This window comes from Monopterus albus, unplaced genomic scaffold (genome assembly GCF_001952655.1).
Source record: "Monopterus albus unplaced genomic scaffold, M_albus_1.0 scaffold18.1, whole genome shotgun sequence".
In the NCBI taxonomy this organism is placed as follows: Eukaryota; Metazoa; Chordata; class Actinopteri; order Synbranchiformes; family Synbranchidae; genus Monopterus; species Monopterus albus.
In genome coordinates, this window is record NW_018127898.1 from 1111791 (window position 1) to 1129414 (window position 17624).

At 39.1% G+C, this 17624-nt stretch overlaps 2 protein-coding genes across 2 annotated transcripts; both read right to left on the minus strand.

Moving 5' to 3' along the window:
* Positions 1 to 446: 446 nt before the first annotated feature.
* mettl1 (methyltransferase 1, tRNA methylguanosine) lies at positions 447 to 7135 on the minus strand. Its single transcript, XM_020592541.1, has 6 exons — positions 6904 to 7135; positions 6360 to 6487; positions 6066 to 6250; positions 4352 to 4465; positions 2668 to 2769; positions 447 to 2129 (listed from the first exon to the last, which is right to left on the minus strand). Exons 1-6 carry the CDS (start codon positions 6981 to 6983, stop codon positions 2013 to 2015), a joined length of 726 nt encoding a protein of 241 aa, XP_020448197.1. The 5' UTR covers positions 6984 to 7135; the 3' UTR covers positions 447 to 2012.
* A 2493-nt stretch (positions 7136 to 9628) lies between these two features.
* Positions 9629 to 14727, minus strand: LOC109955974 (E3 ubiquitin-protein ligase MARCH9). Its single transcript, XM_020592663.1, has 4 exons — positions 13936 to 14727; positions 11529 to 11684; positions 10733 to 10925; positions 9629 to 10549 (listed from the first exon to the last, which is right to left on the minus strand). The coding sequence occupies exons 1-4, from the start codon at positions 14278 to 14280 to the stop codon at positions 10230 to 10232; spliced, it is 1014 nt and encodes a 337-aa protein (XP_020448319.1). The 5' UTR covers positions 14281 to 14727; the 3' UTR covers positions 9629 to 10229.
* Positions 14728 to 17624: the final 2897 nt, after the last annotated feature.

Here is a 17624-nt window from a genome sequence, read left to right on the forward strand (position 1 = left end):
AGTTACTGCTTCTTGCCAAGAAACAGTCTGACGTATGGCCCCATAACAAAGAGCAGCGACAGTACAATTTGTGACTGAAGTCTTAGTGCATCGTTTAGTGCTATATAATTTTAAAAGTAAAAAGGTTTATATTTTGGTAAATGGGGAACTTTATGTATTTACAGCCGCAGTGGACAGCTGCCTCTGTCAGCACATTCACAGGGGTATGAACATTTGACCTCATTAACACTTACTATGTCCAGATGATTCTTCGGGTATGAAGCAAAGGCAACACACACATTGCTTTATTAGTGTTGCCAAACGTTAATTGCTGTGTTTTTAAAACTCACTGACGTCATGGTACTAAAATGTCACATACAGTAACATACTGTAGTGGACACATGGCGTTATTGCCTTGTGGCAACAAGTGATAACAGAACAGCAGCATAATCTCAGATTTGATGAACTGGGCTGGTTAATATTTTCACACCACAGAAAATTCTGTGAGTACTTCCTGTATTTACACAGGTACAGTATATGTAGACTTGAGGAAATGCATCACAGATTTGAGCTTAAAGGTTTATTCTTGACCTTGAGAAAAGAGGTTTGGCAAAAACTTAACACACAATTTACTCACTTGGACTTTCTGAAGCTTTCAAGCACATCTGGTGGGCCTACTTGGCACATGCAGCTGTGCAGCTGTCATGCAAGAACATGAGATGTGATTAAGACTTCCAATACACCAAATAAATGGACCTTACGTTTAAAATTAAAGTCACAAATTTTTGTTTTTACAGTATGCACAAAATTACAAACCATTCAGAAAAAATAAGATGTAAAGCAGTTGGTTTTAATGCATGACAGTGTGGTGGTTTTGGGAAAACTTTGGAATTAATCATTTCCCTGAGGCAAATATCTGTGCCTGCTTTGTTTCAGCCTGTTAGACCATTTCTTTTTTTATTATGAAAAATGCTGTACAAAAAACACTGAACAATGGGTTTTTCTCCTCCTTGAACCCATTTCAGATTCAGCCACCAATGCTGCAAATTAATGCCATGGAGTGTCACACACAGTTAGCTCATCTGACAAAAATTTGAGTCATTTCAAACTATTATTAAAAGAAAAGTCCAAGGCTGTGTCTTGTGATGTAGGATTAGAAAAAACAGCTGTATAAGTTTGCTCAGTAAAACCTAAACTGCTCTTCACTGGGACATGGACTAAAGTTGGGATTTTTCAAGTTGGTCTTAAAGCAATATTCCCAGGCCCATATGTACATTAGAATAGGTCTGTATAGGAATGTATAAGTTCTGTTACTAGAACTGGAATTTACTCACATGAATGTATAATCAATATCACAGCCCCTGCCTTTATTTATCTGTATATTTTTTACAGAGAAGTAATATTCAAGATGAAAAGCTTCAGGGTCGATGCAGAGAGTAGGAAAAACTACAATGACTGTGACCTATTTCATATACTGTACATGGGCACGTTATAAAGAGCAACATGAAAAACCGATTAATAAAGGCTGATGTGGGTTAACAGCCTCAAGGTAAAACAAAGTCTCTCCGCTTTCAGTGCACCTGTTCCTGCTGTCAACACCATTTAGAAACAGTGTACTTTCATTGGAAGTAGTTTTACTGAGAGAATTTACAGCTTTTTTTGGGAAATCCAAAACAGCGCTGTCAAGTTTGGCAAAAGAAACTGAAGAGCATCATTAAAAGAAGCAAAAAGTAAAAGATACATAAAACACTTCTGGTCTAGTCCAAGCAGATTCTTGCACAATTTAGTTCCTTTGTGTTGTCTTGTGTGAGATGAGGAATAAATAGTAAAAAAAAAAAATGCACACAAACAAAAACCTTCAACAAAAATCCTCTAGTGGGTAATGATGTCCATTAATACCAGAAAAAAAAATTACTGCTCGTCTGCTGGGAGAATGAGCTGAGGCCTCAAAATCTACACTGCAGTATCGTCGTCCATCCAGTTCATGTATGAATGACTTGATCCAGTTTCTTATATGTCCAAACTGTTTGGTTTTAGCTCAACTCTTCAATCCTCTGGAAAACTGCAAGAAAAGTCTTCCCTCCATTTCTCTGCACTTTCTTTCCTTCCTCTGTACAGGTACCCAGACGACTTATAATGACATCACCAACCTGTCGAAATAACCACACAGTTATTTCAGAAATGTGCTTATTTGTGTAAAACACTAAAACGCATTAGGGAAACACACCACTGCACTGGGTGACGCGTTTCCTCTAAATTATGACTGCGTTTTATCAGCTTGGAGAAATTGTGTTTGTTGATATTTGTGACTTTGGTGAAGATCAGATCACATTTAATGACCAATTTATGCAAAAAAATAAAAACAGGAAACTGCAATTACTTTTTGTTGTGACTTTAAACAGCACAACAACAGCAGCCAATTCAGACTTTTTATCTGGTGTAACGTCGAGGCTTGCAATGAGACTAACCATTTTGGAACGTGTGAACATTCCCAAGTCAGAAAAAGGAAAGGCTTTTCTGTTCTTCCCATTCTGCCAACACTGTGTGATTGTAGCATAAGACAGGCTACGTGGCTGTTAGCTCCTGAGGAGCTAAGACCCTGAGGAGCTAAGATTGTGAGGATTACATAAGCACATGAACAACCAATATTGCAGTCACGCACAGATAAAAAGCTCCACATCAACGTACCAGTTCTTCATCTGGGACACGTGTAAAGAGCTGATGTTCAGTGAAATGCTTCACCATCCAGAGGTGGACTTCTTCCACATCTGTGATTGTATACACCAAACCCTGACATGACCAGACAAACACAGAGAGGTTTAAACACAATTTTGGGAACAATAAGTAACAAAGCTTCACTGGTGAATTAACATGGATCTATTTATTAATCACAAAACAAAGTGATAGCAATAATTACAAAAAAAACAAAACTTTCTTAGTTGTTTCCCTTTTTAATATTTTCATGTGAGTTAAGTGGTTTCATAACCTCTGGAGATCAATGGGCTTTGCGAAAAAATATAAAAATAACCTAGAGACAGCACAGACAGGTTAATCACCTCTGTCTTTGGAAGCTTACTTTGTTTACTTTAGAAGTCAGACAGATAAAATTACTAGAACAGGGATTTCTTAGAAAACCGAGCAATGGTACAGATTACCACATGAGTGCATGTCGGCACGTACCGTACATTTTTTTTTTCTTCAAAGAAACCAAGATGGGAATGAGAGAGACTGTGTTGACTCTGCTCAGATTCGTGTTAATCACACCAGTGTACTAGGCTGGGTGTGGCCTGTGAACATTCGCAATCTAAAAGATATTCACTAATACACAACAGACTCTGGTTCACTGGGTCTGAAACTTCCTCTAAGAGTATGTTCTTGACGGCCTCCCCAACCACATTTAGAAACAAGCCTTCCACTGAACCACAGAGCCTCCATCAGCACTCGTGCTTTATTTAAGTGTCCCTCTACAGCTCTAACAGCTGTGATAGGTGGGAGCAGGGTGTGTTCAGAGGTCAGCCAGCTGCAGACCACCACGGTTGCTCAATTATTTTTCAGTGAATTCAAGGATTTCTACACACTGTAATCAATTGACAAACTGATGAGGAGAGTGGAAATTTGTTGCTCAACTATTACCAGTAGTTTTAGTGCTATTAAGTCAGTGAAAGAAATCCAAACTTCCCTCATTGTGTTAGGGTGGTGGCAAAAACCTCAGCTGCAGATAAATCAAGACTCTGTGCCATAGACCTGTATTGTTGTCCTGAAACTATTCAACATATCAATTCTCACTATTGCACAAGGTAACATGAGTGCTGAGACATGGCCCACTTGTTTTGCTGCTGTTAAAACTACCTATCACACAAAATGTGTATGATTCTGTGGCTGAGGATACTGCCAAACAACCGCACTATTCACTTATATCACTTATAATCATATTTACTAAGAACTACAGTGTCCAAATATATGAGGAAATTACTGAGTCATTTTTAAAGGGCAATTCCGATTTATTTGAGTCTGGCATATTTCCCATAAATGTGGCTATTGTGACTCTAATGGATCTTGCTACCTTGGCACTCAACACCTCTTTCACAGAGATCCAGGGGATTACTAATGTATTATTGTTGTTTTCTTATATAACACCACCAATCTCTTTCTGTAATAGAGAGGATTAATAAAGAAACTCCACTAAAGATAGAGTTGACATGCAGTGTTAAAAGAGAGGCATTCAGTTTACAATGAAATACAAGATACTGTATATCCTCCAAAGCCCAAACCAGTCAATGAACATGTTGCTCAGTAAATTACTTAAACTAGTGTCAAAATCATTGTTGATTAAATTTTTGTTGATGCTCAACAACAAGTCTTGTGTACATACCCCAACCCTCAGTGTGTAGGCATACTCTGCCAACAACCTGGGACTAATGATCCTCCATTTGTGCTTGGTTTTCTTAAAGTGGGGGTCAGGAAAGAGGAAGAACATCTTGCTGAGCTAAAAGACAGGAGGGAACAAAGGGTCAGAAACAGTTAAATAAGAACAGAGTTGTGTTATTTTAAACTCTAGACCTTAATGTCATTCCCACACAAGATCAAAACAGAACATTGTATTTTTATCTGCTTAGACACTATGGTGCTAAAATGTGTGAACTATTTTGTGGTTGGTTATTAAGCACTGTGGATCACAGAACTAGAATTTCTATCTTTTTTTTTATTATAAAGTTCTCTGTCTCTGTTTTTGACAAGTGTACAAGTGCTGGCTCCCTTGATATCAGTCTGAGTGATACATTAAAAACCGCTGCAGTAGCCCATAGGTTACTGAATGTGATTATACGAGGACAATGCCTATAGCTATGCCTGCTAAGTAGAGCTAGCTAGGTGGCACGTTAGTGGGTCATCACTGGGGGGTAGTATCTGCATTGGAAAACAAAGCTGCTGCTACCAAAAGCGAGCAGAGTCAAGTTGAGTTGAGCAGATACCAGGTGGTGGAAAAGGGTTTCAACAAGTCATAGATCACCACAGTGAACTGGAATGGATAAATGGCGCCTTACACTGTTCTATGCAAGTCAAGTCATTGTTGTGAAATCCTGGATTTATTGTGCAATCCATATAAATTGATTCAATCCTTATGCTAAACAAGAAGAAGGTAATTAGTTGTAGTCAGAAACATTTGGCCTCCTTAGGCCCTTGGCAGTGTGAGGACAGACTGTCAGCTTTAAATTAAGATTACTACAGGCTGTGTTGGATGAGCTGTTAAAGAACTAGAGACCTTTAGTATAGGAGCTCAAATTTAGAGGAGACAATAGTCTGGTACTCTGAGTTTACAAAAAAAAAAAAAAAAAAAAAACAAAATTGGGTATGCAGATATACAGTAGTCCTGCTTTGTCTAGGTTTTGAGATATCTGATTTAGAAATTTAGTCTGTGGTACTTACAGGACAGAAAAAGGTATTTAAAGATGTTGAGGTTTTTCATAGGTAACTCCACTGAAAACTGTTCACAATGTGTGAATCCCAGTTTCCTTATTTTATCGTTCCTCTGTCCTCGATCTTCACTTGAGCTGGAAGTTGTTCCTATCTGCCACAATGAAAGACATCCTAAAGCTCTTATTTCTGTTCTGAGGAGTGAGAACCATGGAGTGAGGAGGCTGCCTGGAGGAACTATAACTGAGGATATACAAGTGCATCCTTCATGGAAGTCTGTTACAGATTGTCATGGCCCTTTATCATAAATCAGTTTATGACTGGACACATGAAGGATCAGAGGAAGGACATCTCATCTCATGTAATCTTCTCCTTGCATCTTAACGATACTTGTTTAATTTCATAACTCAAACTGCATTCAGATACTGCTGGGGTCATGATAATGATTCAGGACTGGGCTACCTAATCTGACAAAGAGCAGTGAGAGTGACTGTATTCATCAGGCTGCAACCTCCCATCAAAGTTGTATTCATTTTTATGATCTCAAGAGCAACTATTTCTGGAAGGACTGCTCAGTGGTGAGCATATTAAGCATCCCCACCCCCAACACCTATCAAGTGCAAGACAGACTCATATCTGTTCTATTAGCTGCAAACACACAGGCGCAGACTTACCTGTCCTTTAAGAAAGAAGTTGGGGAGGTACTTCATTGCATTGCTGCGAAGGCAGGCGATGTTCTGGTAGCATCCAGGTTCAGAGGCACGCAGTGATTGGATACGATCCTGAACATAATCAGACACTTTGACCCGAATCTCCAGGCCCAGGATGAGCTTGTCTGGGAAAAGTGGTGATAATTCCACTGAGAGGTAGTAAGACAGAGACACATGAACAAAAGGGACATGAAGTCAATACAGAGTTTGACTGTGAGCTGTAAAATCTGTAGGTGGTCAGATCACAGACATCGCTACCTAAAAGCCCCCCATAGCCGCATCCAATGTCTGCAAACTCGACTCGCGGGGTCTCTTTCTCAGATGGGCTGCCAGTAAAGAACTCTGGATACAGTTTGGACCAGTCCATTTCCTCAGGACACACAGGACTGAGGAGGACACAGAAATACTTTCAACAGTATTCACTGTCCAGGTGAGGAAATAACATATTAACATTGTTTTCTGTACAGCATCCAGAGAAACAACAATATCCTTTCTGGAGACATTGTGCTGCTGAATAGTGACATTTAATTTTACATCACTGTTGTATTGCACTAGAGTGAAATCAGAAGTGTAAGACAATTATCTCAAATCCTAGGCTAAACAAACGGTTTACCCTGGTAACAACCATTAGGGGAAACAAATTACAAATGTTTTCTTGGTTGTTTGCTACTTAATATTCTTGTCAACGTCAACATTAATAAATGTACAGATAAGACTGACAATCTCGAGAAAAAAAGTTAACAGGCACAGTGTAATGTAATGTTAGATATTAAGTAAGTTAGAACACGTAAATATCTCTCACTATTCAAACGTGTGAAACGACATCGGGTTTGAATGGGCTCGCTGTCTGTAGTAACGCTTCTGAGGCATTGACGAACTCATGTTGGATTAAAATAAAGCCTTCGCTATCAAAAATATTCAGTCTATCACCTAATTATTAAAACACACACGTATTCACTTCTCACTGCCGATACTCTGCCTGAGAATCACGTTTATTTCTAGTTCACTAAATTGTGAGTCGAAGGATTTTTACGTCATTACCAAGCGACTTGTCAGGGTTGCCAGGTTTGTTGAAAGATAATCTTTTTTTCTTTTTTTGCTTTATTAAAGTGTATGACAGTAGTAGTTATACATAAAGTAAATAGACCATAAACAAAGGTCTATAACATAAAATAAAAAAACATAAAAACGAAAACAACATCGAAGCAGACAATGTAAGTATGAAACTTTTAGGCCAGCGGGTGACTTAATAGGTTAAATTAAGTAAAAACATTCAAGGATGTACATGTATTACAAATTTCGATAGTTTTTTTATTTTCGCTCTTCAGGATGGAAGAAAAATAATTTTTAATTTTGCATAACAGGGCAGGGAAGAAGGGTTTAGATTTAGAGAATTTGCATTTGTGAATATAAAATTTTGCCATAAGTAGAATAAAATTAATTAAATGTAGCTTGTCACTTTCATTTCTATTATTGTTATACAGACCAAATAAAACATGTTCCCATTTCACAGCAAGGGAATAATGAATTTTGGAGGTGATGAATACAGAGATATTCTGCCATAAATCATAACAAAATGGACAATCCCAAAACAAATGAACAGTAGTTTCTTCTGAGGCATTACAGAAAACACATGATGTATTAATAGACATATTAAATCTTGTAAGATAATGAGCAGATGGGTAAAATCTGTGAATTAACTTAAAGGAGACCTCTCTTATTTTGTTATTGTTGAAAGATAATCGTCAGTCACTGTTGCCAACTTAGCCAATTTGTTGCCATATTTAGCGAATTTTAAGACCCGTTTAGCGACTATTATAAAAAAGCGATTCGTGACAAATCTAGCGGCTTTTGGACAGAGTACTTTATTCCCCTTCTCTGGTTGGCAGAAGGGAGAGGAGCAGAGCATTCAGTCGGTGGCACCCTGGTTACACTCCACAGGCAGAGACATGAATAAGCTGCGTATGTGCCAAAGCTTTTTTTTCTCTTTGTTAAATGTCCATTTTTTAAAATGATTGTTTTGGGGATCGATTTTTTAAATAGAAATACAATTCAATACAAATAGCTGCATCAGCTGCATAACAGAATGCATCAAATAAAAAAGTAAGCATAATACATCAAGTTAGGATAGGGTATTAACAGACAGGACAAGGTGAACAAACTACCAGAGGTAAAGTTATAATGATATAAAATTTAAAAACTTGAAAAGGTCAGTGGTTTTGGTTAGTTTTTTAAGTGTGACAGTGTTTGGAAGTAACTGCTCAGATCAGATTGTTGGAAAGTTGTAAAAGACAGTGATTTGTTGAGAAATTTGATTTTGGCCAAAATAATGAGCAGGTTAAAAATATATTTTTCATTGCTAGAGAAATGGGGCTTGTCAAAATGTATGTAAAATTTTAGAGGAAAGCTCTATAACTTTGTTGGACAACACAAATTTGTAGGGTACTGTCCCATATTTGTCCATCAATACTCTGATATGTCCTTTTATGTTTTACAGCTATTGTTGTTCTTGGAGTGAGGTAGTTTCTTATCAAGGTTATGTGAATCTTTTGTCAAGGATAGAAATACCATTAACAGAGATAGCTAATAGAGTTGTGTGTATTTGAAAATGAGCATGCTAAACAATGTGTGCCAGATGGAAGTACATTAATAACAGTATTATACTCCTGTTGTACATGGACCCTGTACTTTTCTATGAAGTGCTCATATGAAAATAGAACTTCACAATTAAACTGCTGCTTTACAAGTAGAATGTTATTGTTATACCAATTTTCAAAGAACAAGGATTTGTTATTGTAAGTAATGATGGCATTCTTCCATAAAAATATTTAAGTTAAGACATTGTAAACTTTGTTATCACAATGTTATATTACAGTTATCATTTACTTCTGTTACGTTTGATTCAACTTCTTCATAATGTTTAATTGTGGTGTGCAGCAGTGTGTTTGTTGAATGACATATGCTGCATTTGCTTTAAATTTTGATTTTTCTGTCTGAATTTATTGATAAGGTGTTATTTAAGTTTGTATGGAAAAACAGAATTCACTATGTCAAAAATTCTGTGATGGTGAAAACAGTTAACTCTGGTAGCCTCTTTCAAAACTAGGTGGTCTTCCATTTTCGCTTATGTCAAACTACAATGTTTAGCCTGCTCCCTAATTTAAACACATTTTCTCTCCACATAAATTTCTAAATTGGAATAACCCCCCCCCCAGACCAGTTCAATAATAACCTACTTTTTCTAAAAAAACTTTTTAATTCTGAAGGTCTTTTAATGTCTTTCTCTCAATTTCTGTCTGTTTACAATATCACTGTAAGCCCAAACGAATCTGTTACTGTAATGGATGCCATTCCTAAAGGTGTGATGATGTTATTCAGGAGCAACACAGATACTTCTCCTTTGCCCGGTCCCGGTCCAACTGTTTATACCAAGAACCACATCTTGTTAAATCCTCCATGTTGGGTAAACAAAATAAAATGCAAAGCTTTTCTCTGAGGTCAACAAAGTCTTTATTACAAAACATGAATTTCATATGAAGGTATGTATTAAACAATTGTGCCATGTGTCAGCGTTTTATTGGGCTTTTTAATATCTGTGCTACTTCAAGTGAAAGCAGCTCAAATCTACCAGATAATGGTGGAACCTCAGGTATAGGCTATGGAATAAATTCAGGGGCAGAGGTCATTGCTATTGTTACATAATAAGCATGGTCATTTTCACTGCCAAAACACTCTACTGTAAAATTGCATCCAATATTTTCATTCTTCTTTAGAAAGCAAAACAAAACACAGTTCAGTGGCATTTTGTATCATTTATGGTAAAAAAAAATATGATCGGTAACTTTAAAAATGAAAATGTTTTCTTTTTTTTTAAAGAAATCATTTTTCCTTATTAGTAATGGCTTCACAGTCTTTGTTTTTAAAGTCCAGGATAAAACTGCATGAAATATTGTGTTTCTCATTGTCCAGTCTGAGCCCAAGGAGAATCTGCAAACCAGTTGTGAGACTCGATGATAATGGCAGTGTATATGTGACATGAGATTAGGATTTTTAAAAATGCCATCCTAATCAACACCTTTATTTCCTAATAAAGCACACAGCACACCTCTGTCTGTCAGTTTCCCAGCCTCATACTGTGGTCACCCTCATGACCACCTCATGGTTGTCACTGTGCAGGTTGTTGGATCTTATCTGACTGAGGATGTGCAAAATAGTGTAGCCACAGTGGTGATGGAGAATAGTCCTGACTTGCCGATTCGTCCTCTGTCCGCTGTCTGTGACAGTGTGAGAAGAGCCGCTCTCAACCTGACCAGCAGCTTTACTGCTGGAACTGATCGGGTCACGTAAGTCCTTTGCTTTCTCGTAATTCAACACTTTCCACTGCTGGTTCACAGCCTGCCAGCGCTTAAAGATCCGGTAAACAGATGATCCTTCATGAATTATAAGGCCTGGACATAAAGGGCAAAGGGTAGGGGTGGTCAGGAGTAGGAAACAGTCGGATATAGACAAAATTATACAGACCTGTAAAATAAAGAGTTACTGCCAAATCTGTGAAGATGACAATCCATTCATATTGATATTCAAGAGCCTGTGAAATAACACTACATGGTATCTGTCAGTATCTGTCTTACCTATACAAACTATGTCCATAAAACCATACATGCCATAGCATATCTGAAAGAGAAGGTCCTGCCGCTGCCATTTGGCTGAAGGGCTGAGTGAGGACCACACCAGCCAAGAAACACTGGCGATGAGGAACAAAGAGCCCAGGATAATGGCTGCAATCTGCACCTTCTCGATCACAGACAGAGAGATGGCCTGCCACTAGAAGCAAACAGTGAAACATAAAAATGTACCGAGCCCCTGTATTGGTCATGGAAATTGCAAAATGCTTCTTGATTATATAAGATAACAGACACAGTGAATCATATTGTTGCACACAAATGTCCCTCTAAAGGGCACTGTGCTTCAGTATAATCAGTGAGCTTCACAGAGAATTGCAATGTTTGGGTACTGCAGGTTTAAAACTTCATTTGAGAAGAGTCCTGACTCAATAATGAACTTAAACGCCCTTTCTTTGCAGTGATTTCCTGTGGCAGGATACATTGCTGATGCTTTAGTATGCCGTTAGTGTGAAGGTTATTATAAGCCTAGCTTTCTAACATGTATAGATTTCTGCCACTGGTTTGAGAGGACTCAAAAAAGATTTCAGTTTCATTCCTGAAAATAATTTATTACCCCGATTCACTCTGGGTGCAAATCACTGCACCTTCAGAGTGTCGTGGCTACAGCATTATGTCGTTCCTTCCCAGCTACACACAGATGTTTAGGTGGAAGTGTTGCACTGAATTGCACAGGTGTGCCTAATAAAGTGGCTGGTGAGTGTACAGTGACCATTAACGATGAAGACTAAGACCCTGGCTTTACCTGCAGTGGGTTTTTGGTACTGATGGCCAGGACCTGGTACTTGAAGTAGCAGAGCTCACAGCTCCAGGAGCCTCTCTCGCTGATCCAGTGGATTAGGCAGGACTGGTGGGTACAGCGCACAGAGCCATCACAGCGACACGGACTCAACAACTCCCCCTGCAGAACACAGACAGCAGCTGCATGAGTCATAAAAACATTCACAAAGGCTGCTGTTATTCCATCTGCCAGTTTGGGAATTTGATTTTATGACAATGACAGTAAAAATAAAGATAAACATTGTTATCATAAATGGCCCAACTCAGAAATCCCCAGTTCTGACAGCGCTACACCCAGACTTTATCTACTGAAGATACAGTTTGAAGACATTGTATTAGGTGTTCTTTGTGTCATGAACCAAGCTGGGGATTAAAAAAGAGCTCAATAAGTCAGCTTGGGGCAAGTATCAATACATATATTCTAAATAATTGGACACTATACTGTAAATATACAAATGAAATAAGTTTAGAAAGGTCAGAAAAATGTGACTGACTTGGTGGTGAATGTAACATTTCACATCAATGTCTGTCATATTATTGTATACATTACATCTGATTGTGCTGCGTTGCCCAGTCATCAGATAACAGTATTCTGGATGGAAGATTTGGGAGCAACAGTCTGCTCCCAGCTTGACACAAGCAGAAATACTAGAGTCAGTACAGGACACAAATTCTGATAAAAGCTTCAGGCAGTTGGTCCCCCAATTAATTATGGCTAATATGGGAATAAAGGCAAGTGCACCTCATTATAATGAAGATATGTCAAGCACCATGTGAAATGAATGCATAGTTATGTGCTGACTTGAAAGGAAAAATTGATGTTATCAGTAGAAATCATCTAAGCACTACCGCATTAGCATTCAAAGCACACACATGCCTTTAAATATTACACTATAAACATTCAAAACATGAAAAAACGTTGGGGTTGATGGTACTCTTAACATGACATATTCCACTATCTGCTGCTTAATGCTTTTATCTGGATACAATTTGCTTTGCTTGTGTCACTTTCCTTCAGCCTCAAAAGAAATCACAGGACATCTGCCGCAGGTTTCTGCTGTCAGTATGAGACTCCCTAAGGCCCTTGGACTGGCAGTGTTTTCACACATCTCACTTTATTTTCTGTCTGACTCTGGGTGATGTGTTAACTCTTTAATTAGTTGGATAGCTGGAGAGGAAACAACAACTTTTTTCAGACCTCTAGAAAAGTCTCTCTCTTCTAGGTTGATTTCATCTACCAAATGTGATGTGCTGAAACCCCCATGTTTTTGGACAAGGATGATGTACATATAAGAATAATAAAAACAAAAATAACACTCAGCTTCTGTGTGTCCACACCCACTGTTCTCCTTCCTGTGAGTAGAAACCACTGTGTTTGACCTCCCTGTAACCTAAAGGTTTGATTCAGCAAGTTATTGAACTCATCCTACCTCCCATCACTCTGAATATTATTGAGTATAAATAAGTAAAAATTGTCTTTTATTTTAAGGCCTCATTCTCTGAAACCTTTCTTTACTCTTTATTAAAACTGGCCCAACTTTGTGGATCAGATGCTGACTGATACAATGAGGACTTCACAGGCTCACATAGTAAATACAAAGCTGCTCCTGTATCTCTCCACCCTGTTCCTAAGTGATGCTCTTGGTCTGCCTAATGCAAATTTTACATCATTACTGATAGATTAATTCCCCTTTTCAATCTTAGTCAATGTGAATGTTTACTTTGCATACTTGATGCACAATTTACAGATATCTGTTTTGTATCGATGTATAATGACACATTTTCATCATGAGTTTTTAAAACAAATGGCTTAAAAGAAAATTCCACTTATTTTACATAATTTTATATCAGGCCTAAATGCAACTACACTGTAACAGAAAACCTGCACTATAAACTTTATTTCCCAGGCTCACAAAAAGATGACTGGGTAAAATAGGGTCCAATGTTTTTGCTACTTGGCCCATAGTAGGGACTAAAACTATATCTCATTCACTGCTGCTTCAGTTAAATGTGTCTCTTGCAGGTCCTCCAGGTCGATGAAAGTGTAAATTGCTGGAGTAGGCCAATACTTTGAATGCACAAAGCAGATCAGCTGGTGCTAAAAGGTAGCTGGCCATAAAACCTATTCATAAAATATACAAGATATTATTAAAGGGGTTCGGAAGCGTTTCTGAGTGTGTTGCCAAGTTTGTTTTTCTGTAACGTCTTTTCAAAGTTCATTTTGCTGATGCCAGGCATTTCTACGGACCTGGCAGGACGACCTTCATTCACCTGAGCGCCACGCGTTTTGGAGCGTGAAAGCGCTTTGCCCTGATGAACTGCCAATGAGCAGATCAACACAGCAACACATTTAGCCATTTGTTTAACTGCACCTTCTCCGGCCCCTGGAAACAGATCCGGCACTGGGGTGATCGCATCCCGCTCTCTGAGAGACTCGGGAGGGATGTAGCGTTCAGGTCTCCCCCGTGGGCTTTGGCTCCTTCTTTATCTTCAAATGCCAGGCTGCGTGGCCGGGGGTCAGACCCATAATATTCCTCCTCATCGTCCGGGTGAGAGCAGCTCAGCGGTGGCCAGCCACAGCCTCCTATGGCGAGCCCTCGCATCTCAGTCTGCGTGTCCGGGTCTGGGTCCGTATTAGTCCTCCTGCTTGATCCAGAGCGCATCAGTAGTAACACTTTGAGTTCACTGAAAAACATCCGGATCCGATACTTAAACATTCTTCAGCAGCTTTACACAGACACAACTGCTCTGTGAAACAAAACAGCCTTTAGTTGAACTGTAAATTGTAAATTCTTTTTATTATAATTATTGCACCCGAACCCTTTAAGCAGACATTCTATTGATTAAATAAAAAGCATGCAAAACACACGATAAGCTATTATCAGCCCATAGCGCTGCATATCCTGTTGTTATAGCATGTGCAGCTCAACCCAGCCAATAGGAAGGGATTGTTTTTCATGGATAGAAAGGTTTTCTGTCGGGATTCAATGGTGGCTGAGAGCCACGGACTGTGGGGGGCCAAGGCAGAGGTGTCCAGCAGCATCCTCATGCCTACATTCTCATCTGGTTGTTAGTTACTATCCCGAGGTTCAAACGGGGCTTTTTTGGTGCTTTAAATCAGGAGGAACTGTTCAACGTTTGCAACAAAATCGCGGAGTCTCTTCCTTAACACGAGGTGACAAGCGTGTATCCTTTGTTGCCTCGCAGTGGTAGAATCAGTTAACAGTCTCCTCTTCTTCGATGTAGGGTTTTAATCCCACACCTTTCTAGGTCCGACAGCCAGTTACAAAGTTACAGCCTAGCGGTGTTGGGTGTTAGAGGAGAAAAAAGTGATCAACAGTACATATCCTCGACAACTTGCAATGCCAGGTCCCTTCTGTTCCCATCCATCTCTGCGCCACAACCCAGGAATAATGAGGGGATGCCAGATATGGATTCCTGCAAACACAAAATGAACCGATAGCAGTCTGCAACTGCCCCTTCCGGTTTGTTAAAGACATCGCACATCATCATCATCATCATATCTTCACCAAATCAAATCAAGGCCTTTGTAAATCCGCTGACAATACAATGCCACACATGGCAGGCTGTAGCAACGTCGCTGTTCTCCTCCTCATAAATCTCTCCTGATGTTTAAACTTGATTTTAGTTGGTTTTCGGGCATACTAGCAGAAAGCCCAAACTTCGTGAGCTTCAGAGTAACAGACCGCGGTTTTCCATGGAGAACATCCACCCTGCGTGCGCTTGAGAAGAAGGGACAGCAGCGCACGGACACAGGCTGCTGTCCACGGTGCTGACATTCACGTGACGTGGAGGCCACGTGTTCATATTCATCGGCTGTTCGAGCGAGTGCTGTATGACACCGTGTGAGTGTGCGTGTGTCATAAGACTATGATAAACAGAACAAAGACTGGTTGAGACAGTAGGGACAGTGTGCACACAATAGAATCAGCACATCCACAGGCACACAGCACACTGGTCAGATAATTGTTTCCTCTGTGTATTATTAGATGAACAGATCGCCTCCGGTCATAAAGGCATCGTACATGTTCAATTAACTTGTTCTTTCCTTGAACTAAATGGCCAAAAATATAAACATGAAATAATCGCTCTGTCCAGCTTTTAGAGAATCAACATTCAATATCAAATGTCGTTAGCATGGTTTGTTGCACATGGTTTGAGACCTGTTTATACAAAATTCATCACAATATTTAGTCATAAAAAACATAATACATTTGGTAGAACAAAATGAAAATACCTTTATTGTCATTGTACATTTATAATGCTGCAAAATTGACTTTGCATCCCTGAGAAACTGAAGAGAACAAACATACACATTAATAAGAAGAAGGTGTTAGAAAGTGTGCTTTAAACTGTATTTTAAAAAGCAGCTCAAACTTGTATGAGCAAATATTACACCTGAACTCGTTTTTCAGTAATTATTGCTCATAACAGATGATGGTGGGGGTGGGGGTGGGGGGGGTAGAGATTGTTTTTGAAGCTTGAGATGTGCATTTTTATGGCTCTGTATCATCTCCCAGAGGGCAACATGGATGAAGAGGTGGTGGCAGGGGTGGGATGTGTCTGTCAGATCACTGCTGGCTCAGCGGAGGCATCGAGGTCTAGAGATGTCACCGAAGGAGGGCAGGGGCTGGCTGATTATATCCTGGGCTTATCACCCTCTGGAGAGCTCTCTTGTCAGCTGCTGGACAATGATCACCGCGCCCCACTGTGATGTAACACATTAGTATGCTCTCTGTGGAGCAGTGATAGCACAAGCAGCTACGTGGACAGGTTGGTTTCCTTTAACGTCCTTAAAAAGGAAAGCCAGTGCTGTGCCGTCTTCGCCAGTTCAGTAGTTATTTCTTTATCGTTATTCTTTGTTATTCTTCTCATTATCATTCAAACAATTAAATATTATAATATAGACATACAATAAATAAATATAGCAAGACTGTAATTGCTTTTACAACAAACATTTAGGTGTGACAATATGAAAGTAACTGGTGTAAATGATAAAATTAAGGATCATTGAATTGGAGCAAGTTAATGCTCTTAGGGAAGCATTGCTTTCCTTTAGATTCTTACCAGCCACTGGGGCAGTCTGCGCACCACTGTCACTGTACTACATCCCCATTTCTGGCCACAAGTACAGATCCTGACAGAAACAAGCTCTGAAGGACTGTATCCCAAATGCATTTGGGCAGGACACCAGAAGACATAAAGTATAATGGATCAACTGGGATTTTACTTATAAGGACGACCACAACTTCAAAATACAGGTTTTTCTCCATTCACATATTGTTTCCAAAACAGGCAGACATGTGCAGCTTGTTTGTAATAATTGAAGTCCATAAATGAACAAAAATAAAGAGTCAGTGAGCTCTTCACTGCAAGCCGCCCCCTTGGATAACAGGAAAAGTAAACACCTAGGGGTCTTGAAACACCACTCTGTGAAAGCATATAGAGGCCATCACACAGGATCCGCATCACCAAGGACTTTCTGACTGACTCTGGTTATGAGACTTGCAAATATCCACAAGTAAAGCACATGAAGAGTAATTGTGTGGATGCTTTCACTCTTCAGCTGGACACTGTGCTGATCATTCTATCATTTGAAGTCGGCCATCCTGTTCTTTTCATAAAACACTGAAAAAGTCTGACTTCCTTTGTTAATAGCCTTTTTCTAAATGATGCTTCAGAGGGTGTAGTAACAATCTTTTCCAACACTGCCTTGGTACAGATTGAATTTATTGTTGTAAGTCATCATCCAACAGTGGGACACCTGTAGGAACCGTTTATTTTCAAGGCTTCATTTATTTCCACTGCTAAGAAATACTGTGTATTTGTAAACACTTAAATGTCAGATTAGCTAATAACTACTTCAAAATGACTTATTAACCAGTTGGGTTATTAAATGTTTATACTATAGGTCACTGCTGATAAATGTTACATAGGGTATCCTACTTAAAGAAAAAAGAATATTTAGGCCTATATGTAGTAGGCTGTGTGAGATAAATAAGAAGCATAAAAGCATTTTCTTCTCTATTAAGATGCCACG